General features: G+C 38.6%; 2 protein-coding genes across 2 annotated transcripts; one reads left to right on the forward strand and one right to left on the reverse strand.

Annotated features, from left to right (window-relative positions):
- The first annotated feature begins 507 nt into the window (after positions 1-507).
- On the forward strand, positions 508-10,513 carry cenpk (centromere protein K). Its single transcript, XM_076290001.1, has 10 exons — positions 508-569; positions 895-1,008; positions 1,240-1,296; positions 2,118-2,181; positions 2,290-2,336; positions 2,877-2,959; positions 8,339-8,437; positions 8,676-8,811; positions 9,963-10,013; positions 10,189-10,513. Exons 1-10 carry the CDS (start codon positions 567-569, stop codon positions 10,342-10,344), a joined length of 810 nt encoding a protein of 269 aa, XP_076146116.1. The 5' UTR covers positions 508-566; the 3' UTR covers positions 10,345-10,513.
- A 9,569-nt stretch (positions 10,514-20,082) lies between these two features.
- Positions 20,083-26,332, reverse strand: LOC143119184 (galactosylgalactosylxylosylprotein 3-beta-glucuronosyltransferase 2-like). Its single transcript, XM_076280504.1, has 4 exons — positions 25,937-26,332; positions 25,473-25,614; positions 21,486-21,634; positions 20,083-20,311 (listed from the first exon to the last, which is right to left on the reverse strand). The coding sequence occupies exons 1-4, from the start codon at positions 26,330-26,332 to the stop codon at positions 20,234-20,236; spliced, it is 765 nt and encodes a 254-aa protein (XP_076136619.1). The 3' UTR covers positions 20,083-20,233.
- Positions 26,333-27,219: the final 887 nt, after the last annotated feature.

A 27,219-nucleotide genomic window follows, 5' to 3' on the forward strand; every position in this document is an offset into this window, starting at 1 on the left:
GTGGCAGGTCATGTGGCAAAGAGAAAATAAAGGAAGGCATCTATATAACATTCAAAGGAAGGTGGGGAGAGAGGTTAAGGTGGGTGGCAACAGGAGAGATGAGGTTGTCATGGCCAGAATGAGAATAGGCCACACACTGTTAAACAGCACTCAATTCAGGACTGGGAGAAGGGCATCAGGGAAGTGTACTTGGTGTTCATGTGAAGATGAAACCATTCAACACGTATTATTTGAATGTCCAAAGTACCATTCTGAAAGGATCCAGTGGAAAACAGAGTTGCAGAGAGTTGGTTGCGCTGAGTTTAATCAGACTACAGTACTGGGAATGGAGGGTGATATTAGGAAGTTAACATTATCTTAAAAACTCAGGGCTCTATGCCCGAATTTAAGCCCTAAATAGCAGAATCTCCTTGTACCAGTAGGTGGCGGTATGCGACGTTGAAGCGTAAACCGCCAAATAAACCCTAAGAAGAAGAAGAAGATGCTATGGACACACTACTACTTCCTGTCACGTGGAAAAGTGACTGGCGGTATTTTTGTTTTGTTTGGGAAGCTCTGCAGTGGAGATGGTACGCAAGTTGTTGTCGAAGTTAATTTATCTTAACTTTACATTTTCTTTTCATCTTTATACACGGACTATACATTTCAACTCTAAAATTACACCCGTCATGGTCAACAGCGTTTATCATCTGTGTAATATTTACTGCTAGCTTCCGTTGACAATCGTTGTTAGCAAATGGTAAAGTAAGCTGGCGTTACTTTGCTTCATCTGAGATGAAGATGTCGTAAAAGCCAGACAGACATCTATAAAATGTTATCAGGGCAGTCCAGTCCATATGTAATGCACAATCCTAATATTTTAATGCAACAACTATATTTTCTTTCACTTGGCAGGCCGCTAAAGCACCGTTTACTTTTGACCAGTCGCCTAGGGTTGATATATGTTCGGATGCAGCAAAGGCGGAAATACTGGATGAGTGCGAAGAGGCGTTCTCTCAACTTCAAAAAGTAAGAAATTTGCTAACTATCAAGTAACTTGGTAGAAGCACAAGTTAATTAACTTAATACCTAGTTCACTCCAACATTGTATTATCACTTACCTCCTTTTCTCTTCTGTATTAGAGGTAACGTTAACGTTCGGCCAATTATCGTTGACCAGGAATGTGACAGCTCAGCTGACATTTGTAATGGCTTATATTTTCGTTATGTTGGCAAAAATAATGTTATGTTGTTTTCCAGATTCAGAATATGATTATATCGGCTGACACACAGGCCTGTGATGGTGAAAGAAATGACGTGAGTGATTATTTTCCTTTTCAAAACTACCCAGGCAACCCAGGAAGGCACTGTATAGGCTACATCAATTGGCCGTAGCCATAGAGTAAACTCGTAAACCGGTACTGGTTAGAAAGTTCAGTCATCTGCCATCTCCTCAGTACAGACTCAAATGACAGAGATGATGAGCCAGTGACTGACTGATAGAAAGCTAGATAGGCTAGCTTGTGTCTCTAGTCTCTGTACTTTCTTGAATTTCCCCTGGGGATCAATAAAGTATCTATCTATCTATCTATCTACTTGTAGGCCTACTCTGCACAATGACAATAAAGTTGAACCTAATCTAAGCTAATCTTTTTTTCAAAAAGGCAGAGACATTCATTTTGGGTTTTTATTTCTTCAGAAGTGGCAACACCCAAAGCCAGCTGTAATTTGTGTGTGGGTTATAGAAAATTATAGACCCTTTCAACTGCATAAATAAACGAGTTGTAATGAATAAATGAGTTCCTAATGCATTTCCGGTAGCACCAAAAACCAAAAACCTGACCTAATGGTAACTTGGGGATGAACATAAAAAAATAAATAAATAAAAGTTTTGAAGTCAGAATGTTGTATAGTATTACGCTAAAGTCATATTCATTTTCATTTCAAGTGTCTGCAGTGGTTTTGAAATCCTCTGGAAAGAGATTTAAAGGCTCTATAAAGAAGTCCCTGGATAGAACAACATTTTTTTTTTACCAAAGTTTCACAACCTTGCATGTTGTTCTTACCATTCCTTGCTGAACAAGATGGCTCAGCCTTTTAAAATCCTTTTGCCTAATGTCTGTTTTTCACTGAAACAGGCTCCAGACTATCTGAATGCCTTAGCAGCAGAGCTTGACCAGTTGAAACAAATGGAACCCAAATGTAATGTGGAAATTCCTCCTCCTCTTATTATTATTATTATTATTATTATTATCACTATTATTATTTGGCTGCACTGTTAATGTACCTCTGGCTCCCCTCATTCCACAGTGATCTCCACAAACCCTGAGGTTCTGGCAGCTGTGGGTAGAGATGAGGTATGTGTGCTTGCCTAACCTCTTTTTCACACCAAAGACTCACGACGAGACGAAGCCATTGCAGAAAGAGTTGAAGCGGTGTGAATTATGTTGCACGTTGTTGCCAGCTGTTGCAAGCCGTCGCAAAGCATTCACCATGTCTAGTCGCAGTTGCAAGGGTTTAGAGCGTTGCAGCTCATCTCGTCGTGAATCTTTGATGTGAATTGGGCTTTAGGGTGAGCCTTGTGTAATCGTTTAACTTTTCTTTTCCTCATGGAGCATTTGTATTTTCATGATTTTAAGGGTATACCTCAATGTCCAGTCTCAGTGTCAAATATAAATTTGATTCATTGAACAAAACATTAGAAATTACACACAAGGTGTCACTCAAAATAAAGTAAACATTTCTTGTAAGGTATCTGTAAGCTCTTTGAAACAACAAAAATGCTTTTTTCTCCCTGTGACCTAATGTCCTCCTGTTTTAACAACCTTGGTGTTTGTGTCTAAATAGACATTGTGGTGTTTTCAGGTAGTTTTAATGTGCTGTCTTGTCTCTCACAGTTAACAACACTCAACGATCAGCTGGACATGGTGGTGACTTACTACGAAACAAAGAGAGAGTCTCTCCGAGAATCTTTAAGAAGGTGTTGTTCCTTAATGCCCCACATTTAATACCCCATTTAGATCTCGCACATAAAAACAACCTCTGGAGGTCAGCACATCCCTCTATAGTCAAAGTATAGTGTTCACTAACACTATCTCTAACACACAGCACATAACATGTCACAACCATTTTATATGACACCAGTTTGTTTTTGTGTTGCACCAAATTGCACATTGCAAAATAGAAAGTAATTGTACTAAATGTGCTGTCAGTGATTTCAAGCCTGTAAAAAGATTAAAATAATAATCACATTCAGCAATCATCTCTTCACAATATGCTAGCTGCCCATTTCCTATGTACAAAAAAAAAAGGTCTCTGTAGGTAACCGGAAGCAAACAAAGTTGGTGCAGCCTCTCCCCCAAACAAAAATGAAACCCTGTTATGTGTGAAGTGTGGAAAAAATTAGCTTAAAGATGTATAAATACTGAGAGTCTGAAGTAAGGTTTGTCTTCCTCGTTAGTAGTTTATTAAGCTCTGCGCAGAGAGGTCTCATAAGCATCAGGCAATCAGGATACAGAGACAAAGTCTGTGCACCCAAGAGACAGTCAGTTGTTTCTCACGCACACATTTATACCTCGCACAGTATCATAATCTCATTGTATCATTGTATCATTACACCCTCACTGCACATACACATGACTTGGTCAATACAATGGGTTATTTAAGACACAAGGACATTACGAACATTTCCAAGGATTAAAGTTCTCCGTCGTAGGACGGATTTCCGTCAATTTGATTTTAGAAATGTCATATTTGAGATCGATGCAGATCCGATGAGAAAAAAAAAATAGGGGGGGGGGGGGCGGCTATCACCTTTTCTTTTCCTTTTTTTTAAGGCAACTAACAAATATTAGGTCCGATGAATTAATGTGTGTGATGATAAATGTTTAAAGACCTAATAGTGTTCTTGAGAACTTTCTGTGTCTCAATCAGTGACGGCTCAAGAAGATAGCCTAGCCTACCTCAGCCATGAGTTCCGCTTTGTTTTTTGTTGTAGCTACACGCTTGTCTCGTTGGCCTGGGGCGTTTGCTTAAAAAAAAGAACACATATGGAGGACTAATAACGGTCTAAAAGTTGGATTATAGTGACACAATCGAGACAGCTGATGAGGTTGGCAAATCCGTTTAACTTTTTTGGATATGATATTGTGAGCTCTATGTGCGAATTCGGAGAAGAAGCGTAGGCTGTGTTCTTTCCGTGCATCAATGTAGACAATTTTTTACTATCGCGAACTCTTGTCAGGGGAGGTCATTCATTTTGGGTGTCACCTATGACTTGAACAGATAGCCTGCTATGCCACCCCATGTAGGCTACTATTATTGTTACAGTTTTTAATCAATGCAACTAACATTATGTGTAAAGCGACGCAATATAAACCGTATGCAATGTATTATCCCGTCTGTTATGACATGTACAACAATGTTTTTCACAATTTGCAATGGAAGGTTTTGACTGAGCGTGTTAACATAAAATAATAATAATATTGTCATCATCGCGAACTGTTTAGTAAGGGGGTCAGTCGTGTTTGTGACGCACAGACAGCCTTGTAGCCTATTTTGCTTTAGGCCTCACTTTTAACGACAGTAGGTTGTGAGTGTATGTTGACAAAAAATAACCATGCAATCAAAATAGTCAACTTAAAACTTTGCTATAAAATATTATTAATTTATAGCACAAAACCATAACCAGTATGCCTACCAGAACCTTGCATATTAGCGTAATTTGTGTGCGTCTATTTGGCAAGGCCACTAGCTGTCATGGATGCGTTGTTGCTAAAGGAAGGCAGGTGTCAAAAGTTAAAAAATAAATGGAGATGGGCAGCTGTTGGAAATGGGGGAGAACTAACAAGCCATGGTGTAAAGAAATGAAAGTGCCAGGGGCAGTGTTTGGCAAGTTACTTCAAAATCGTAATGTATTATGTATTACTTATTACTGTCATTTCAAAGTAATTTGTTACATTATAATATTACTGTCTTTGAATTGTAAGGCATTACACTACTATTGTATTACTTTTAAGTTACTTTTACCAAAATATCTAGAAATATGGATTTGGAATTCTAAATGCAGTTTATTATGCTCAATGCAGCTCATTCCTTCTAATGGAGGGCGATGTGGTATAACATAATGACTAAGCTAGGCTTAAGGCTAACAACAGTAGAATGCAATAGGCGCAGTGATGGCTCATGATGCAATACAAGGAACAATCATAGCCAGAATTTTGTTAAAAGCAGACCAAAGGTCGAAGTCTGGTCAATTGTGATAGAAATGCTGTAACTTTAGGCTTAGGCCTACTCATTAAAATCAACAGAGAGCCCACTACCTGTATATTGTAACCCAAAACTTAAAAACTTGTCAAGACAGGCTACACAGTGCCGCTGCTGGCCATTGTGGTGCCCTAACTGGTGAAATACAGTATTAACCCAAGTATGTCATCATATGGCCAACTATAAAGATGTAGGCTAATCTGCCTGTTCTCAGGGATGGGTAGTATTTCTGAAACATGTAATATGTATTTCAAATACAAAATAGTATTTTGTCATTTGTATTTTATTGGGTTGAAGGAAATGGCTTTGTATTTTGTATCAAAATACTTAATTGGTGTGTATTTTTGTATTTTAGAAATACTGCAAAATACTATATGTGAAACACACTAAAAAAAGTAGATACTACACACAGGTGTAATGAATAATTGGTTATTATTTTTATCGCAATCAGCTAATGTGAGAACAGCTGTGTTCAAAGACACTAACAGCTTTTCAGTGACGGCTATTGTTGAAGCATCAGCTCTGGTCTGAAGCACTGGTGTGAAGTCGTACGCAAGTAAAGATGAGCAAGTTTACCTGTGCAAGTTCACATAAGGACACTGACAAAGGCAACCATGTCCTATTGTCTCCATGCCAATCTTTAACAGAAAAAATGTCAGATATCTCAATGAACCACAATGACATCAATAGATGGTAAGGTGTTGAGTGTGTTTGAATTCCCTTCCTTGTAGCATCCATTTCTGCATTCTACAGTGGGGACAAGTTCACCTTGTTTAATTAAATAACAATTCTATTTCCTTATTAGCTGCATACTTGAGGTTAGAGATATTAAGGCATATCAAGTTTCTCACATACTGGAACTTCAAGATACATAGCCTTATCATTTTCTTATTCAGTTCTGCACTGGACTTGAATTACGACACGCTAACCATCGCAAAGTGTTCTGATGCTGGGAACAGGCAGGGATGGGCAAAAATACATCAGAATGTATTTCAAAATAAAATACCTAATACCCTCATTTTTAATGTATCAAAATAAACTACAAAATACAGTAACCATATTATGTATCAAAATAAAATACTGTATTTTTGTATTTAGAAAATACTCAAAATACTTTTTTCAAGGAAGTATGAAAGCACTGCAAAAAAAGCTTTTTAATATCCCAAACATTTAGCCTATTAAAACTATATAGTAAAAAACAATACAATTTGGCCCGTCATACCAAATAGTATACCGTATGCAAGTTCATGTAGTGTGATCAGAAGAATAATTCAAGAATTTACATTTACATTTAGTCAACTAGCTGATGCTTATCCAAAACGACTGACAGAGCTTTCAATTAACCACATTATAATCAATAGGCCAAAATCATAATTGTGTATCTGTGCCGAATTTCGTAATTCAAGTCCAGTGCAGAACTGAATAAGAAAATCATAAGGCTATGTATCTTGAAGTTCCAGTATGTGAGAAACTTGATATGCCTTAATATCTCCAACCTCAAGTATGCAGCTAATAAGGAAATAGAATTGTTATTTAATTAAACAAGGTGAACTTGTCCCCACTGTAGAATGCAGAAATGGATGCTACAAGGAAGGGAATTCAAACACACTCAACACCTTACCATCTATTGATGTCATTGTGGTTCATTGAGATATCTGACATTTTTTCTGTTAAAGATTGGCATGGAGACAATAGGACATGGTTGCCTTTGTCAGTGTCCTTATGTGAACTTGCACAGGTAAACTTGCTCATCACAGCTGTTCTCACATTAGCTGATTGCGATAAAAATAAACCATTGTTGCCTAATTACCAATTATTCATTACACCTGTGTGTAGTATCTACTTTTTTTAGTGTGTTTCACATATAGTATTTTGCAGTATTTCTAAAATACAAAAATACACACCAATTAAGTATTTTGATACAAAATACAGAGCCATTTCCTTCAACCCAATAAAATACAAATGACAAAATACTATTTTGTATTTGAAATACATATTACATGTTTCAGAAATACTACCCATCCCTGGGAACAGGCAGATTAGCCTACATCTTTATAGTTGACCATATGATGACATACTTGGGTTAATACTGTATTTCACCAGTTAGGGCACCACAATGGCCAGCAGCGGCACTGTGTAGCCTATCTTGACATGTTTTTAAGTTTTGGGTTACAATATACAGGTAGTGGGCTCTCTGTTGATTTTAATGAGTAGGCCTAAGCCTAAAGTTACAGCATTTCTATCACAATTGACCAGACTTCGACCTTTTGTCTGCTTTTAACAAAATTCTGGCTATGATTGTTCCTTGTATTGCATCATGAGCCATCACTGCGCCTATTGCATTCTACTGTTGTTAGCCTTAAGCCTAGCTTAGTCATTATGTTATACCACATCGCCCTCCATTAGAAGTGCAATGAGCTGCATTGAGCATAATAAACTGCATTTAGAATTCCAAATCCATATTTCTAGATATTTTGGTAAAAGTAACTTAAAAGTAATACAATAGTAATGTAATGCCTTACAATTCAGAGACAGTAATATTATAATGTAACAAATTACTTTGATGATTTTGAAGTAACTTGCCCAACACTGCCTGTAGGTGGCATTAATTATATAGTAAGTGTACCCTGTAGCCTCGTTTTAGTTTAAACAATGGCCGCCGTGTGAATAAGGCGAATACTCCCTTTACTTTGCTGTTTGCATCTTTTTGTACATTAAAAACCAATAGGTTGCGACCGCAAAAGGGGTGCTATCTCTATAGGTAGATATGAAGAACGTATGACTTATGGCCTGAAAAAAGTTCAGTCAAACGATTTTTTTTCACTTTAATCCCTGCATTTCTATCGTCATACAACACATGATTTGCCATCTGAACATTAGTTATTGGAACAGAAGTATCAAATAATAAGAACTTTAAGAACTAGATTAGTTTCCAATGGAAGAATGAATTCACACTGCAATAGAAGTATCCATGGAACATCACAAACTAGGCTAAGCTTTAGCAAAAGAGTCCATTGAAAAGTGTAAAATCTTACAGAATCACAAGTATCAAATCAAATCCATTTGCAAACTCCACGTTTTTGTCCTGTTTTAGAGAGAGACTGTGGCTGGAGGAGAAGAAGCAGGTTCTCAACGCGGTCACTGATCAAGTGGAGGCAGTGCGCCTTGAAACCAACAAACTGACAGAAAACAGGTAGCCTCTGTCAAACACTACTACATTACCACCCCCCCCCCCACTCCCCCAACTTGCGCTTCAAACGACACATTGAATGGTGTCTTTGGCATGTGATGATGCATTCTATACGGTGAATGGCATCTCTGGCATTGCCAATGAACACCTGGGTTTACACACTTGTGTTACTTTGAGATCTAGGCAGTAACGTTCAACCAGATGCCTCCTTGGGTGATCATGTGCGTTGTTTGTGCCTTAGTAAATTGCAGGACATGAAGAGGAAGATCAAGAAGATGAAGGACTACCAGGCTACCCTCATGGAGACTCTCAGTGACTTGTTGGAGGAGCACTTCCCAGTCCCTGACCAAGGAAGAGGGACATCCGGAAGGAAGAAGGTTAGACTCACCAAAATAAGGAGATGCAGAAGGGGACAGTCACATGGAAAAAAATGAGTGGTGAAGCAGGCACACTCAACTCCCAAAGACACAACGACTTGGGTGCGAGGTAGAAAATGCTATCAAATTAACATGAAAAACCGCACTCCCAAGATTTTTCCTCATAATGCTTTTTATTGGACCATGTCCGCTAACACAAACGCGTTTCAGCCAAAGTTGTCATGAGTGTGTCAGCTGTTGACGGCTTAGGCAGAAACACTTTTGTGTTAGCTTTTGTGTCCTCTAGATGTTAATAAACGCTACAAATGACTTAAGCAATTCCTGTTTCATTGCATCGATAAATTAGCAAACTTTGGTATCGCCACCTGTGGTCAAACAAGGCAAAATATTGGCTGATACTGATGTTAGGCTGATCCCTACTGATCTCAGTGCATCCCTAATTCTAATGTAATTTTAGAAAAAGTGAACTTTGATTAACCCTTACACATGTCTGCACATGTCTGCTTTAGAAAGCAGGTAGAAAAATCCTGTATATATCCATTTTTTATATCTGTCTGTCTGTCTGTCTGTCTGTCTATCTATCAATTTTTATGTTTATATATCTCTATCTATCTATCTATCTATCTATCTATCTATCTTTCTATCTTACCAGTCAAAAGTTTGGAGACACGTACAAAAGTCCATTCCACTCCATTATAGACAGAATACCAGCTGAGATCATTTGCATTGCTTTTTACTCAGGACAGCAGTTTTCAGATACATTATGTGCTTACATAATTGCAAAAGGGTTCTCCAACGTTTTCTCAGTTAGTCTTTTAAAATGATATCAGATTACTAAATGTATGTGCCTTTGCCACATTGAATGGACAGTTGCTGATAATGGGCAATGTAGATATTGCATTAAAGATCAGCCATTTCTTTCTACAACAGTTGAGAACCCTTTTGCAATTATACAGTTAAGCACATAATGTAATCTGAAAACTGCTGCCCTGATTAAAAAACGATGCAACTGATCTCAGATGGTATTATATCTGGTCTATAATGGAGTGGAATGGAAATTTCTAAGTGTCTCCAATCTTTTGACTGGTTGTGTATTTTTAAGTACAAATAATATATATAGTGTGTGTGACTGATCCTACTCCTGCTTGCAGACTACAACTGAAACAGAGGTGGACTTTCTTCCACTCAATGAAGTCCTGGAGGTACGTGCTTGTGGTCAGAGACTTTACCGGAGCAAAGGGGGAAAAAATGAATTGGGAGTCTACCTAACATTGATTAAAATCAGCGTTTGTGTTTCCCTGAAAGCAGTAATTTTAGTAAGGAAGATTGCATGCATTTTACCTGGAATTAATTGATTAATTGGTGTCTGTTTTGCAGCTACTGACGAACAAGACTTTGGAGACGCCCCATGAACCGTACGTAACCATGGACGACCGCTTCTGGCAGCCCTATGTTGAAGTGCTTCTGCGTTACGGAATCGCGGCAAGGCACTCTGAAGACCATACCAAAATCCGTTTGGAGAATTTTAACTGACTGCCTCCAGATGTGCTGTGGTGTGTGCTATGAGGATGTTAAAAGAACTGTCCGCATGCGGAATGGCAATGGTATGACTTCAGTGCTTTACATTGATATCCGACAAACACGAGGCTTTGTATAATACTTAAGTATTTCCTATAAGGATTAAATTATTACATTTTTCACACCTTTTGTTTTCAAGAATATGTTCTTATACCCTCACTTGATGAGATGCAATCTGAACTGAAATTCCATCTGTGTGGACTCATTTACTAACTAGCACCCATTGACTTCAGTTCCTATCATGTTGACATGCCATTTCTGAATGTTTACAACAGTAACACATGCATGTTCCAGGCAGCAGATCTAGATATATTTGTCACACAGCAGTGTTGTCAAACTGGTTGACACTTGGAAACTCTTTTTCAACCATGTGCTATGATCACTATGCAGAACATTACATGTGAGTCTTATGACTTGTACTGCAGTTTGCACTGAATTTCCATTGGTTCCCTGTCACCTGATTATGTGGTGCCCTACCCAAGCAAAAAGTGAGTTCTTAGCTTCCCAGCTATTTTAGGTACCGTATTATTGACAAAGGCTTAGTCATTTCTTTAGCTTAATTCCCTCCTGTTTTCACAAGATTTTGCTGATCATCTGACCACTAGGTGGGCCTCTGATACAAAAAAGGGTGTGTTTGCGTGAACCTCACACCTTTTTGTGTAAAGATTCCAAAGCGGACATGGACATGCTTGCAGAACACTTAGTAATGCGTAATCAAAAAATTAGGGTGTATGAATTAGGGTGAAAAATGAATACTTTCAGTATTCATTTAGTATACTTTAAATTCATTGGCTTATTAAATTGAACTACATACAAAGAAGTTCAGTAAGATTCAACAAATGACTGACCTATTTGGGGCAGCCGTGGCCTACTGGTTAGCGCTTCCAAGGGTTGCCGGTTCGAACCCCGACCAGTAAGCAGGTGAAGTGCCCTTGAGCAAGGCACCTAACCACTCACTGCTCCCCGAGCGCCGCTGTTGTTGCAGGCAGCTCACCGCGCCGGGATTAGTGTGTGCTTCACCTCACTGTGTGTTCACTGTGTGCTGCATACCTGCAAACTAGTCACCTTTCGGCGAAAATCGCCGTTTTTGAATCAAAATATGTCATTCAAGTGAATCGTGTAGATCTGAGGGTTTTTTTTTTTCGGGGGGGGGGGGGGTCAACTTCCCATAGTCTGGAGCATATACTGTAAAAACTAGGTCTGGAGTGAGACTAGTCGATTTCATGCGAGTTTGATAGGCAAGTGATTGGCCTCTCTTTGTGCTATTTTTGAAGACCTACCTATCAGTTGTTTCTGAGGGCGGGCTTTATCTCTCTCACTTTCTGTTACACATAGCCTGCCTGCTATGGCCTGCAGCAGCGATATGAGGAAAAAAAGAAAATGTTAGCTAACAAGTACGGGCCACATACACTCTCTCTGACTATAAACTCAAGGCAAAACATCATATTGTTAGGCTACTTTTCTCTTGCCCTCCAGGCATCCCAAAGTGCTTGGAGGAGAATGCACTGAAGTTCTTGAATTGTCAAGGACCAGTTGGGCCAGTTTCATGTCTCTGTTGCTGAGATAGTTTCGATCGTCAAAAGGTCAGAATTGCCAAGAATCTTGTAGGGGCTGTTTGGGGCATATCTCTGTTCCTGAGATTGTCTGTGCTGTGGGGGTGAGACAAGGTACTCATGTTTTGCATGATATCTCAGCATCCAAAGTTGTTATAAATCCATAGTAGCACATATATTATCATCTAATGTTGTGATCGACCTTTGTATGAATGTGTGTTGTATAGATATAACCTATTGAACTTCCATTTATGGCCTGTAGGCCTCATTGACCTGAGCTAATGCAAGTCAGAAAGGGGAAGATTCTATTTGGGAAAGGTTCCAGTGGGGGCTGGCATAGAAGCAAAGAGGGGGAGTCAGGGTGTTTTAATGTACAGAAGCACACATACAGTCCATCTAATCAATAAGTATGTGTCTGGATTCAATTTTATACACTGACATTTTCTCACCCATTCATTTCTAATGGCCGGTCATATTTGAGACCGGGAATACACATGGGTGTTAAATAAAACACTCAAATTGTCATGAAAATTATCAAAAATTCTTTTGTGTGTTCAGATGCCCTGTATTAAGTCATGGCGCCTTATAGTAGTCAGAATAAGGTAACAATATTTTTGAGAGAAAATAATTGTCAATCGGTCACATTTGACCGCAAACACAACAGGAGAGGTTTTATAACTGCAGTCTTAAGTGCTGCTGGGAAAATGCCTGAGCTGAGAATGGTTCACAATTTGCATAAGCTCAAATGCCAAACAGCTGAAAACACTTTTAAAGAAGTTTGTAGGCAGAGCGTCAAGACAGCAGGTACTGTAGATGATCTAGGTTGCAGCACAGTTTTTCCAAGGGTTTGGCCATCATAGCAGTAAATTCAGATAAGTAGGCTACATTTTGTCTAGGCTTGTGGTGAACTCTAATATTTTCAATTTTGTGATGAAAAAAAGAACCAGTCATTAAACATTTTTGTTGACTTGAAATCTTGAGGTAGCTCTGTTGGGGAATTTGTTAACTTATCAACAATGGCAAAAAGAGCACGGGAGTTATTAATGTGTTAATAATGTTTAAATTAATGAAGAATGCCTGGCCCTATACATAACTCAGAGTTATATATGTGGAGTCTCTTTTTGAAGATGAGTTAATCTGAAGCTTAGTGTTTCTCCATTTACGTTCAGCTTTCCTACATTCTCTCTTCTGATTTGCTACTCTTGTGATATTCCTCCATGGTGTTTTAGGTTTACTGAAGTCTTTCTAACCTTGGCAGGTGCTATCATAGTATAGAGTCAAGGACCCTGATAATATTAGAGCTAAATTGAGTAAGATGGTCTTCCTGACCACATGATGTCATAGTTACATAGCTAAGGCTTCCATAAAAAGAGTGCTGCTATTCTCATTAATTTATTTGTGGTAATTTGATGGTTTTACTGTAAAATTCACTATGATAGTTCATAGTAACACTGTCAACTTATGGATCTTTTACAGTTCAACCATGAAGTATTTATTAACAGTTCTACCATGACCGCTTTTAATGTGTTCATGATAAGTGATAATGGATGACACTGTTCTTTAATCAAAAGTTTGTTTTTCTGTCATAATGTTAAACTTTAGTCGATGCAAGTAGCCTAACATGTGAGTAAGTAAACATAGCCTATTTGATGACCACATCAAACATGGCATAGGCTTAAAAGTAGCCTAGAGGTAGCACAGGAATGTGAAGGATATAAACAGAGGGAATTCATGTTTTATTTCATACAGTCTGGTATTATCCCAGAAATGTGATTTACTTTTGAAGTTGAAAATGTTTAGTTGAACTGTAAACTTTATAGTAAACCTTATAATTATGAAAACCTCAGTCTGACTATAAACAAATTGCAGTCAATCAACATCTTTACTTATTAACTGTAAACTTTAAAGTCCGCATCAGACGTGCGACCATGAAGTTCATAGTAATGGGAGAGTTCATAGTCAAGTTATGATATATTCATGGTCGAACTGTAAAGGCAATTGTAGAACTATAACAAATTTAAGTTGAACTGTAAATTGAATTGTTTTACTGTGAAATTTTACAGTTCATTTTTTTCCTGGGTTTAGTTGGAATGTGATCATTGCAGCCTCAGTAGACACGAGAGGAGCAGAAAGACACCAACATAACATGAGGGATAGATGTATTTCTTCACAAAAAAATATAAAATAACTAGATGTACCGCATAGCGGTACAAAATATGACCGCCGCTCCGTCCTGTATATCCATTCCGCGAAAATAAATCACACTTTAATTTGTCTCCATATTTTACTCCATCCCCCACTCTTGGATTGTTTCGCAGGCCTGAGTGTGTGTGTGCAGCTGCACAGAAAGTAGCCTACTGGTGCTGAAAAGGTGAATAGATTGTAGAATAGCCAAAGATGATGTAGCATTGTTATAAAACCTTTAAAATCTCTAAACAATCACAAGTAGGGCAGTTCATCACAGTTCATCCATTGCAACTGGATTGATGAAAGGTCACTTACACCTGTAGGCTACATTGTATTTGGGAAAAGCAAAAGGTATCAGCATAATGTTATTTATTTATTTATTTATTTATTTATTTATTTATTTATAAACAAAAACATCTCTGTCAGTTCCATGCCGTTTTCAACAGCTATCAAAAACAAAGGTCATTTTTGGATGGATGGATTTTTTGTGAATGTTTCTTCTTCTACATAAGATTTTAGTCATCTTTAGTTCATGTAATACTTTATTGTCAATGCACAAATTAAGTAACATTAGTCTGAAACGTTATTGTTAATGCACAAATTAAGTAACAGTAGTCTGAAACGAAATGCTGTTTTACATCTAACCAGTGGTGCAAATAACTGACATGTCCAAATGGGCCTTGATGAAATGCGTCGCTAGACTGTTCATACACATTTTAACGGGCCAAAGTTGAAGAGCTGTTGTCCGTTATTGTTCGTGCAAATATAGGCTGATTCATGTTCCTTTGCATTGTGTAACTAAGGTCCATGGTTAGTCTGGCTTTCACCAGACCAAGCTCAATCTTTTAAGAAATCAAAAAATAAATAGCGGGCAGATCAGGCTGGGTTTACCCAGCCTAGTCCATAGGCACCCGATATTGTTTAATTTTCCCATTGAGATATCCACACTCTGGCTATTCTAAATGCAAAAATGCTGTACGACGGAGTATTAGGGCCACACATGAAGGAAAAAATATTTTTGCCATGACGAGATTAAACTCGACATGTCGACTTTAAAGTCGCCATGTCAACATTAAACTCGACATTTCGAGAATAAAGTTGAAATGTAATATCGACTTTAATCTCGACGGGTGCAACAATGATTAGACATAGGCCTACAGTATATCATGTGGACAAAACTTAGAACATAACCTACATTGCTCAGCCAAATACTTTGCTGTTAGGTCCTTATCACGGAGTTACAGGCGATAAATTCGATGGTCAAAAGTGGCCTAAACGTCATGGTTTATTTATTTATTGTAGGCCTATTATTAAAGTGTTGTTTTTCATCTAAAGGTTCAACTTCATGCTTATGCACTAGAGGCATTCTAGGCGCTCTCTCCAATCCTATACTTTCACGTTGCTTGTTTGTAATGGATGCAAAACAGCCTATTGCGGTCTATGGAGGGACGAATGAAGCTGTCCTCCCGACCACCCCATACATATGCACACAAAGTGCATAAATAAAGTGCATGCACACATATTCTCCCACGGGATCAAAATAGTATGCTTAGGCTATACCTGTGTTTCTAGCCTCCTATACGTATTGCAGGTGAGACATGGAAAAGCAGTTATAGAAAAATGAGTTTTGCCATGTTATCCTATAGAGAGTGACGCCTATGGGTCATGAAGGGCAGTTATTTGGATGTGCAGTGGCCTTAACCACGTAAAACAGAGTGAAACTAGATGTACCGCAGAGCGGTACAAAATATGACCGCCGCCCAGTCCAGCACATTTTTTCCACAAAAATAAATCACGCTGAAAGGCCTATATGATTCTAACTGTCTCACTGAATTGCATTATCCACACTCAATTCTCACTGGTATCTGCTAGACAACAAGTACCAAAACATGATTAGTTCATAGATTTCACATGTAAAATTCATTTTATACAACCCCACCTCCGTCTTGCCTGTTCATAATTCTGAGAAATTCTTGATTGTTTGTGTTATGTTTATGTTATGTGTGTGTGTGAGTGTGTGTGTGAGTGTGTGTGTGGGTGTGTGTGTGTGTGTGTGTGCGTGCTTGTGTGTGTGCCTGCGTATGTGCCTGTGCATGCAAGCGTACATATGTCTACTGTGTGAGTATGTGTCATACGTGTGATTACTGTGAATGTATGTGTGTGTGTGTGTGTATCTGTTTGTGCACATGTGTGCACATGAAATGGGTTAACATGACCCCTGGAGGCAAACATACGGAAAAAAATGGTCATCCTAGGCCCTACAGTTCTCAAGATATTCACAGAGAACTGTGTCTGCCCTACCCTCCTTTCGGGGGGTCCAGTCCAGCGGGGGGGCTACAGATCAAAACGAAAAATGACGGTTCCATGCTATCCATGTGGGGGTACATGCCCACCAAGTTTTGTGTACCCCGGTCTTTCAGTGTCCCGGGAATCATTGACGGAAATTTGGGCATGCGAAAAAATAAATAAATAAATAAATAAATAAATAAATAAAAAAATAAAAAAAGTCTTAATAGGCCTACAATAAATAAATAAACCGCTAATGACGTTTAGGCTACTTTTGACCATCGCATTTATCGCCTGTAACTCCGTGATAAGGACCTACAGGAAAGTATTTGGCTGAGCAACGGGTTAATGTTTTATGTTTTGTTCACATGGTATAGGCCTATGTCTAATCATTGTTGCAGTCGAAGAAAACTGGAATGTTTAATTCGTCCTCCTTTTCAATCGTCCCGAGCGGTCGTTCTCTAACTAACTTTATTCTCAAAATGTTGAGTTTAATGTCGACACGTCAAGATTAAAGTCGACATGATATATCAATTTTATTCTCGAAATGTCGAGTTTAATATCGACATGGCGACTTTAAAGTCGTCATGGCAAAAATATTTCTTCCTTCATGTGTGGCCCTAATACTCCATCGTAGTGTAGGCTACATAGCTTAAACTGTATAGGCTATGTTTAAACAGGGCCTATTGCGAGTTTAATGTCAGCATGTCGACTTTAAAGTAGACACGTGGAGATTAAAGTAGATATGATATTTCAACTTTATTCTCAAAATGTCGAATTTAATGTCGACATGGCGACTTTAAAGTCAACATGTCGAGTTTAATCTCGCCATGGCAAAAATATTTTTTTTCTTCATGTGTGGCCCTAATACTCCGTCGTAAAACTGTAACTAACAAACTAGATCCTAATAGAAAGCTGTTAGCCTCCCTAAGCTACAGGTATAGGCTTATAAGGTAGGCCTATTTACAACATAAATTGTCAATAGGCTATGCTGGCGACACAAATAAAATCTCCTTTGGAAACCAATGGCTTACGCCATACAGTATCAAGCGGACTTAAACTGCCATATCGTGGCTAAAAGTTGTAATAAAATTCACGCAGCTCCATGAGTCAAGGAAAGCGCAAATGAAGTCGCCACTTCTAAATGGGACCCACTACACAGTAGCTTAAGGTGTGTTGCTAAAGTAGCCATAATGAAATGACGGTGTCATTGTTTGGATACTTCACACACACGTGCTTTTTAATTTCACAGACTACAAGTACCAAGCTGGAATCAAAGCACATTGATTCCCCTCTCACACCCTGCACGCACTTAAAACAAAATAAACAGGCGTCTCAGTCTCACGCATGTACAGGCAAAACTGTATCAGACCGGTGTAATGTTGGTAAATCTTTCATTGCACAGAATGATTTTTGTAGCACGTGCAACAAATGACAGTCGAAAGATACAATTACAGTGCTGCTATCAATTTGCTTGGTATAACCGCATTTATAGTTTTCTACAAATGCAATCAATCAAATTGGCCTCCATCACTCAACCAACGCTAACGGTAACATTACCTAGGTCCTTATTGATATTATAAGATTAACGTACCTGCAGTAAAAACCAAGCATGTCCGATAAACATCCTCAGATTTATTTCGGCTTCAAGAAGAAATGGGAATTACATTTCATGTGAACATCATCCTATCCTTATTAGACGTTGTCTGCGGTAAACTGTAGGAAGCGTCCATTGTTTTTCCAACCCACTTTTAACTTCCAACAAAATTACGTCTCACTGCAACGATGCCCCATCTAGTGGACAAACGACTACTTATCGCCAATACTGGAAATGCAGCCATGATGATGATGATGAATATTTATTTTGGCTTTCTTTTAATCCTACTGAATTTGTAATTATGTATCGGCCGTTCTAATACCGATAGTATGTGGGTGCCTGTGTGTGTGTGTGCATGTGTATATGTGTGCACCGCCATCTACAGGCCAATGAGTGTAGAAGTCACTAAATGACCACATAACCTAATTTTTTTTAGACCCCCCATGGATGAAATTCTACGAAACTTGGCATACCCCCAGAGAATGCCAGGTCAATCATACACATAAAATTTGGTGCAGTTCTGAACATCTTAACTGAAGATAGGGGCGATTAAAGCAGAATAATATTGCATTTTCATTTTTTACCGGGGGGGTGCAAATCACAAATGAGTGATTATGGGCCAGATTGATGTGGGCCCTTGAGACCAACATACCATAAAAGATTCTTCATCCTCAGTGCCATGGTTCAGGTAGTTATTTAGGAAAAACTGCTTTTTTTGCGGTTCGGGGGGCCCAGCACGGGGGGGGGGGGGGGGGAGTGGCCCGTAAAAGTCTAGTGGGGCTACATACCCACCAAATTTCATGTGCCCCGGTGGTTCGGTGTCCCGGATATCGTTGACCAAAAATTTAGGAAGTAGATGACGGGAAAAAAAAAAAACTTTGACAATCGGTCATAATAATGGATTGAAAAGAGGTACTAATAAACCAGACATGCTAGAATAGAGACCAGAAAATGGATATCCACAGTCCCTTTCTATCAACACTAGTGATTGTTATAGATAAGGATTAGGCTTTAAAACAGATTGTCAACATTTATGTTGTTTGGTCTTTCTTTGGCTACATACATGAAGGCCAAGGTAGGCAATGTGTTTTCCCTTGTTTGAGGTAGTACTGACATTTCTTCAAGGATGGCAGGTCTGAAAATATCTTCTCCATCATTAAGTTATTCAATTAGGCTAAACATGGCCTTAACTCAAAACAGCTGGTAGGCCTACTGTTAGGACTATGTCATTTTAAAATATAAAAGTGTCAAATGCAGCCATATTTAAATTCTGCTTACTGCATGTTTATTATAATATGATAATATTCAATATTCATTATTGCAGGTCTACCTATGTCCATGTAATGGAAATAGTTAAAATGTAAAACCTTTTTCAAATCTGCGTGGGAGGGGCGGGCGTCTTTCGGAAATATGTCACCTTTTACAGCGCTTCTGAGTTTGCAGGTATGGTGCTGAGTGTGTTTCACTAATTCACGGATTGGGATAAATGCAGAGACCAAATTTCCCTCAAGGGATCAAAAGAGTATATATACTTATACTATTTGGATCCAAATGTAGGCAATTATTTATTTTCCAGATAAAATAACAAAAAAGGCTTGAATTGAAAATGAAAAAGAACATTTTACAAAATAACTAGACATGCATTTCCGGAAGGAAATACCAGTGCATGGAAAGTTGCTAAGTAATTAAATATATAATATTCTTAGTTCAAGGTCCAAGTTTCTATGTAAACCATTTATTTAGTAAATACACACAGAAAAATCCTGTAAGAGAGTTAGGAGAGATGAGAAGATATCATTCATGGCATTGAGTGTTAGAGGAGGACGGGGGGAGGGGGGTGTGAAGAGAAAGAAGAGGCTACACGGGAAAAGATGGTTCAAAAATGAAGAAATGCCGCAATTGAAAGAGCCATTGCTTTGTATGTGATGATGAGCAGGACTTGATGCAAAAACAGATAAGTCTCTTCTCAAATTTTCTTCAGTAATGCCACTATATCCTACAGAGATCAGGAGCTTGTGTATTTTTATTTACATTTAAACATATTTTATTGAGAGTTGAATAATGTCTGGTGTTCTTTCTACAGTTTTATTGAGACTTGACTAATGTCTGGTGTTCTTTATACAGTATCATCACAGCATAGTGTTCTGTAGGCATCACAGTAGATCAGTCTTCCCATACCAAATTTTCCTGCTGAAAATTGCTGCAAATTGGTGAAGCACCTTTACGCCTCGATGTCCACATTTTCTGTGACGTGTTTGTAGAGTGGTGCCTCCTCCGTCCGTGTGTGCCAAACCAAAACCTGTGGAATCAGGAAAACAGTTCATAGTAATTATGACGGTCAACAGCCTGACGTCATACTCAAATTCTAGTCAGAATATGAGTCTGAGACTGCTCCATTGGGATGTGATTATGGGGCCTGTTTCAACTGATACAGGGGGTGAATCCTGTAGGAAGAACACCCAAACCATCCTTCGTCTCCACAAGTGCCTTTACATTGTTTTCTGGTTAAACAGATTGCACTGTCAATATCTTCTACAATGACGAAATCTAAATGTCTGCCTTCTAGCAACAGTGTTTTTGTTAGGGAGAACCGGGATAAATTAAAAACTTTGTACCGTAATTAAACGTCATTTACAAAGACATCGTACCATAATGAAAGCTAATATTTTGTCACTAGCAACCTACATCTGTCCTTTGTCAAACACAGTTACATTTTCAGCTCTGAACAAAACCATTCAGGAGTTCTCCTGGTCTAACCGCTCTGGTTTCGGCATAGTTGCTCCACAACAAGTCCAGACCGAACTTCCCGACCTCAAATGTGGGCGAGGCTAAGTTTGGCTGGCATCCAGGCTAGGTCAACAGGGCATTAACCAAGCTTTTACAAACAAACTAACTAATTAATTAACAACAAATTCACTTTTACAAACGTTTCCAAAGTTAATATGGTTCTGTGGAATTCTCCCCACATCAACAACTGAAAACTTTGTCTTGAGTGGACAGTCCCCGAGCAGTGTCCGGAAATCTTACAGAGCACATTTGGTCGCCATGCGATTGCATTAGTACGCGTCTCTTTTCAGATTACCATCAATTATCCTGTGACAACACCGTGTCAGATTTGAAGTGTTGAGGATATAAATATGTGAATTACATAATAACCACCTGCTCATAAACATAAGCATAAGCATATACTTGTGTGTACAAGATGATATAAGCAAGAGGAGGAAATGTGCTGAACACAAGATAAACGGCGTAGTAACCGTGGGAGAAATGGGCACACATTAAGCACAAAAGCACAACACTAACATGGGAGTGTTAAGGGATATCACGCCAGATAAGCATATAAGGGGACTGGAAGTATTGGTTGTTAGCAAGTCAGATTGAAAGTATTAAATTCAGCAGGCTAAATAAACCCTCACACAGAGGAACAAGCAGTGCTTATAATTGGTGTGGTGAAGGCGACCCATCAGCCTCACCTTTGTACAATTGTTTGCTTTGGGTTCGAGATACTCGAGCTTAGTGAGTTTGCTCAGGAAGTCAGACTCCTGCATTCCGTTCCTGGCCCCCTTCAAAATGAAGCGAGCTTCGGGATTGGCCAGGATGAGGTTCAGATTAACTGCAAAGCCTAAGGGAGAGGAAGAAAAAAAAGGATCAATAAAAATGTATATTGTGAAATGTATCTGTCAGAAATAGAAATGCTCCACCTATTACAGAGTTTTTCTGATGACTGACTATACGTAGACCATTGAATACAGGTAAATCCCTCTATCCTGGTTCTCTGTGTCAATATTTGCCAAAGTATAACAGTTTCTAATATCCAAACATCAGCAAAAAGAAAGGCTCTCTTATTATATAAGGGTGGTGCATAGTGGGTAAGGAGTTAGAATTCAGTTTCCAGAAAAGTTGTGGGTTCAATTTCCCAGCTGCCACCATTGTGCCCTTCAGCAAGGCACTTAACTCCAAGTTGCTCTGGGGAGAATGGCCCTTGTAATAATTGACACACAGTATGTTAGTCCCCTTGGATAAAATGAATAGCCAAATGTATGTTAGTCCCTTTGGATAAAATTAATAGCCATATGAATAATTATAAGTATAATGTGAATAAACCATAAGTGTGACAGATGATGACAGTTTGTAGCCATCATATGACTGCTATATAGCAGCCAGACACATATTCACAGTGAGGCACATGCTACCTGAATGTGCACTGCACACAATGACAGACTATCGGCGGCAAAAGTGGTTACCCCAAATCAGACAGCGTAATGATGTGGTTCTCAAACTTGTTCCTCAGGGCAGAGCCAGCCCTAGGCAAAGGTGGTATAGGCAGATGCTATCGCTCCATCCGAAGGGGGGAGCCCGAACTGACGTTTCTATTGCGTGGAAAAATTAGTTGATAGCCTACTATATCACTCTAGCAACTGTGTTTGATTGTGGACCTGAAATCAATAATCCATGTTATGTCATTCAGCTATTTATTTACAAATAAAATAACAACAGCAGAAAAAGTACCACTACTGCCTGACCCTGTGTGTTCTACTTCATCATATGAAAAGATTGTCTTCCACTTGTTAGGTTTTTGAACATTTATTTCAACTAATTACATAGAAAACATAATGAATTACATCCACATATTCCTATGCATTATGCACTATTACTTAGACTGAAGCCTAATTACTCTCTTAAAGTGACAGGCACTCAATTTGACACTGCCAATAGGTTACAATGTAATGACATTAAAGGTAAATGTATGTCAAAATAATAAGCAATATGAACTATTTAAATTGTAATTATGCAGATCCTAAAATTATTAACAAAATATATAACCTTAATATGAATTTAATGTATGAAATACATTACATTGGGGGGGGGAACTGATGCATGAGATAGATAGATAGATAGATAGATAGATAGATAGAAATATAGATAGATAGATAGATAGATAGATAGATAGAAATATAGATAGATAGATGTTCCGTAGCCTATGAGTCTGTAAATTATTATTATTATTGTATTGGATTAAAGTTGTATTGGTCTACAACACTGGTTTAACGACAAACACATCTTATATAATGTCTGCCAAGAAGTCTGCACTAAAAGATTGTGCTGTATACTGTGGAAGAAATTTTAGCTTACATGTCTGTACTGTAAATACTGAGTGTGAAATAAGGTTTTGTCTTTCTCGTGAGTACTTTATTACAGTTTTTTTCAACTGCTTACACACTAAATCTTTGCTTGTCACACAATTTTCTAAACATGTCCTCCAAACATCATAACCCGACACCAAATCTGCAAAACCATACACTAATTCTCAGTGTTTGACTCAGTTTTCAATTGACTAAAACACATTTTGCAAAACACCACACACAATTTTCTACCTAACACACAAAAATCTAACAGGAAGTAACTTGATTTCGTTCTTCAAACACAACCCATCAAAATGCCACACTAAATCACCAGTGCTTCACTCTTTCTCTTCACATGTGCAAACACTCTTTACTTTACTGAACACCATCCAATCATTGCCTTAGTATAGGCCTATGAATAGATATACTCTCTATATAGGTATAGACCCTTTCAATCTGCTCCTAGAGGATTTCCGGTTGAAATATTCAGAACCAATGCAGATACTTTAAAAATAGAGAAAATACAGTAATCGGACTTTAGCTTACAGTAATGTTCTACAAAAAGTTGACTTTATGTAAAATTTGTCTTTTTACTCTATTTTTGTTTGTCCCCATGTTACAGTACCATTAGCTCAATAAATGTTTCTGTGCCTCCAGAAATGCCTTAGGAACGCTTACTGTAGAATTGTTGGTTTCTGCAGTTGAAAGGGTCTATAGGCCTATGAATACATACTGTACACGACCCCCCACCTCACACACACACACACACACACACACACACACACACACACACACTTGTCTTTAGAAGAAAAAAAAAATCAGTGTTTTCAAAACTCCATGTACATCTGGTGGTCACTGTATTCTTCTTTGCTTTTTTTCTTGTTTGCTGTAAAATACTGTATTCACAACAACAAATTATTTGGGAAAAATCACTATTTTTGGTTTCAATATTGCTTGCATTTTTACTGTGTATTTCAACTTCTCTTTGTTGATACCGTAACTTTCACTCTTGTATGGAAATACATATAGAAAGCCTAAGACAGAAGAGCTTTAGGTTTTGAGCAACAGTGTGTACATGATGTATCCAAAATGTCATATTATGACAAAATTGTTTGTAATGTGAGGCGAATGTTTGCTTTAAACATGTGTTTTTGACATTTTGAATGTTGTGTGTCATTTTGCTGGAGATTTGAGGCATTTTGCATTTTGTGTGAGCAGTTGTGGGTTTTGTGTGTGGAGTTTTGAAAAATAGACACAGAGTTTTGAAAACGTGTGTAAACAATTGTAAAAAACTGTAATCTCTGCGCAGAGAGGTCTCATAAGCATCAGGCAATCAGGATAAAAAGACAAAGTCTGTGCACCCAAGAGACAATCAGTTGTTTCTCACACACACATTTATACCTCGCACAGTATCATAATCTCATTGTATCATTACACCCTCTCTGCACATACACATAACTTGGTCAATATAATGGGTTATTTAAGAATCAAGGACATTAAGAACATTTCTATCGTCATACAACACATGATTTGCCATCGGAACATTAGTCATTGAAACAGAAAGTATCAAATAATAAGAACTAATAAGAACTTTAAGAACTAGATAGTGTCAAACAGCATTAGAAGTATCAATTATAAGGAACATCATGAACTAGGCTAAACTTTAACAGAAGTGTAAAATCTTACAGAAACACAGTATCAAATCAAAGGTTAAGGTCCCTCTTTGTCATTTTCCCCTCACAATACCCAAATAAGCCAAATGCCTGCCCAAAAGATGACATCCTGGTAACCCCTCTGGCCACTAATGGGAAAACCTTTAATGTAAATCATAACTGAAGCCCAACGATTAAGGATATTAGTTGGGCTTCGGTTATGATTTTTTGACAGGTGAGAGCTGATAATGATAAAGTGTCTGATAGAGATTTGGTGACCATTGATCGCTGTTTCGGGACATTAAGCCACATTAAGCAACCTTAAGCCTTTTCCAATAGGCACCAATAAAAAATAGCATTCGTAATCATGTGTTTTGATTATGACAGGTGTGAGTGTGTTGTTTATGACAAGAGATGTGTGAGACGTTATGCTGTAGTAGGCTAATTGTTGTCAATGGGGAGGAAATCGCTCAACTAAAATCCATAATCTTTAATTTTCGGTTTCGACTTTTTGACTGGTTAATTTTTGACAAGAGCCTGAGAGCAATTTGGTGATGATTGGTTGTTTTTTGACATTAAGTCACGTTAACCTTTTTCAGGATATCCTATGCGTTTTAGAATGTCCCTATATGGAACGTAATTGCGCTTGGATATGTGATTGATCGGTCTACTTTATAGCACTTGCCTGCCATGTCTGTACCGAATCTCCTTCCAGGAAATCCCGTGTACCAGCCCACAACTCTCCCGTCGCGCACCAACGGCCGCTCGTACCAACGAGCGGCTATCAGCCCCACCGGCCACACCGACACCTGCTTTGTGTAACGCATCTGGCGAGGAAAACGAAAAGGGTGGGGTGTTGTGTGAGCTTATTAGACGTGTTATACACAGTTTAAAACCAATGCAGTGTGACTTATGCACAAGTTGTCAAAAATCCCCAAATCAGATAATGGAGTTCCAAATCTGCTTGCCAATTCAACTAGCCCACTGAACGAGTATAATGTAGACAACTTAATGTGGGGTTGGCAATTAGCCTAAGCCTTGATTATCTCTGAATGTTAACACTCTGCAAAGCGCCATGAAACATGTGTAATGTTTTGGCGCTCTAGGCTATAAGTGAAATTAAATTGAAATTGAAGTGTGAACACGAACCTCCTCGAAGAGCTCCAGGTCGTATGTGTTGTCATCATCTCCGAAGTACACCACACCAGAGTCAAGGGGTCCCCTGTTCCGCCGAAGCCAGTCCAAGCCGAGGTTTCTCTGTTCGCTCCCTTTGGCCACGCATCCTGACTTGCAATAACCAGGTTTGGGGACATTCAGATGAGTGTACGATATCCGCGAATTTAATAAGAACTTAGCCACCAGGGGCGACTTAAAGTCGGCGTCCTCTACGACGATCCAGTGAAGGTTCGGGACCTGGCGCAAGGTGTTGCCCAGTTGGGTCAGGTCGGCCTTTTGCGTTGGTCTCGTATGAGTTGGGGTGATGACGTAGATCACAGGTATGTCCGGCGGTGTCTCCTTGACAGACAAGTGAAGCATCACCGCCATGGTGAGACCCCAAGCCAGGAGAATGCAGATGGAACGTCGCGTGGCAAACTTTGTCATTCTAAGTTAGTCTACTAATGTGATGACCAGCGTCTTTGATTAAACCAAAGAACAGAACAGAACAGTTTCAAGTAAGTCCTTTTCACCTCCCTTTTGTTAGTCTTGGCATCTCTCCCCGGCTCATTCTCTGCTTCTGTTCATAAGAGTGAATTTGTGTCCACGTATATTAACCACATTTTTTTACAATTCCCTTTGCAATGGTACCTGGATTGTGAAAATCAGTTGAGGATTGAGAAAGTTAGGATATTTATAATATCAGTGATTATATTAAAATATTAGGCTAGCCTACAATAGAAATCATGTGACTGGAAATTCATACTATTCACATGCAGGGGCGTAGCCAGGATTATTTTATAGGGGGGGCCAGCTGGGTCCAGACTTTTTATGGGGTGGCACTTGGGAATCAAAACTACAATATGAAAACTACTCAAAAGTTTTGAAGATTAGGATACCCTGTTTTAATAATGGCAATAAATTGTGTAAAGCCAACACTGATACACAGGTCCATTCACAGACAACCTGAACAGTTTGTTGTCCACTCCAACACATTTTCCATAAATAGGCCAATGCTATAAAAAGTACATTATGATAATGCACCTTACTTAATCAGTCATATTCAAATGATGTTAACTCAAAGAACAATAATAAATACTACAAATATGGTATGCAGATATTTAATCTTATACTGATGGCAAAACTATATTCTTTCTGTTATCCACTCCAAGTACTTGGCTGTAAGTAACATGGCTCTGAATTAAGACATTAACCCTTAGAACCCTAGACTGTTTTAAGGGCTTTTTCACTACCTTTAGTTAGAAGCATTTATCCTG

Source organism: Alosa pseudoharengus, unplaced genomic scaffold (genome assembly GCF_046254945.1).
Source record: "Alosa pseudoharengus isolate Yale_2024_CS ecotype anadromous, Long Island Sound unplaced genomic scaffold, YU_APseudo_1.1 YU_APseudo_1.1_scf_1, whole genome shotgun sequence".
In the NCBI taxonomy this organism is placed as follows: Eukaryota; Metazoa; Chordata; class Actinopteri; order Clupeiformes; family Clupeidae; genus Alosa; species Alosa pseudoharengus.

Bases quoted from the DNA above. Each gene is read 5' to 3' on its own strand.
- LOC143119184 (XM_076280504.1), bottom strand. From the start codon at position 26,332: ATGGCGGTGATGCTTCACTTGTCTGTCAAGGAGACACCGCCGGACATA. The intron at 25,615-25,936 runs GTTCGTGTTCAC...TTTCCTCGCCAG, and splicing joins ACCTGGAGCTCTTCGAGGAG to ATGCGTTACACAAAGCAGGT. The intron at 21,635-25,472 runs GCAAGTGCTATA...CCTCTCCCTTAG, and splicing joins ATTCGGTACAGACATGGCAG to GCTTTGCAGTTAATCTGAAC.
- cenpk (XM_076290001.1), top strand. The intron at 2,337-2,876 runs GTATGTGTGCTT...TGTCTCTCACAG, and splicing joins CAGCTGTGGGTAGAGATGAG to TTAACAACACTCAACGATCA. The intron at 8,438-8,675 runs GTAGCCTCTGTC...TTTGTGCCTTAG, and splicing joins AACAAACTGACAGAAAACAG to TAAATTGCAGGACATGAAGA.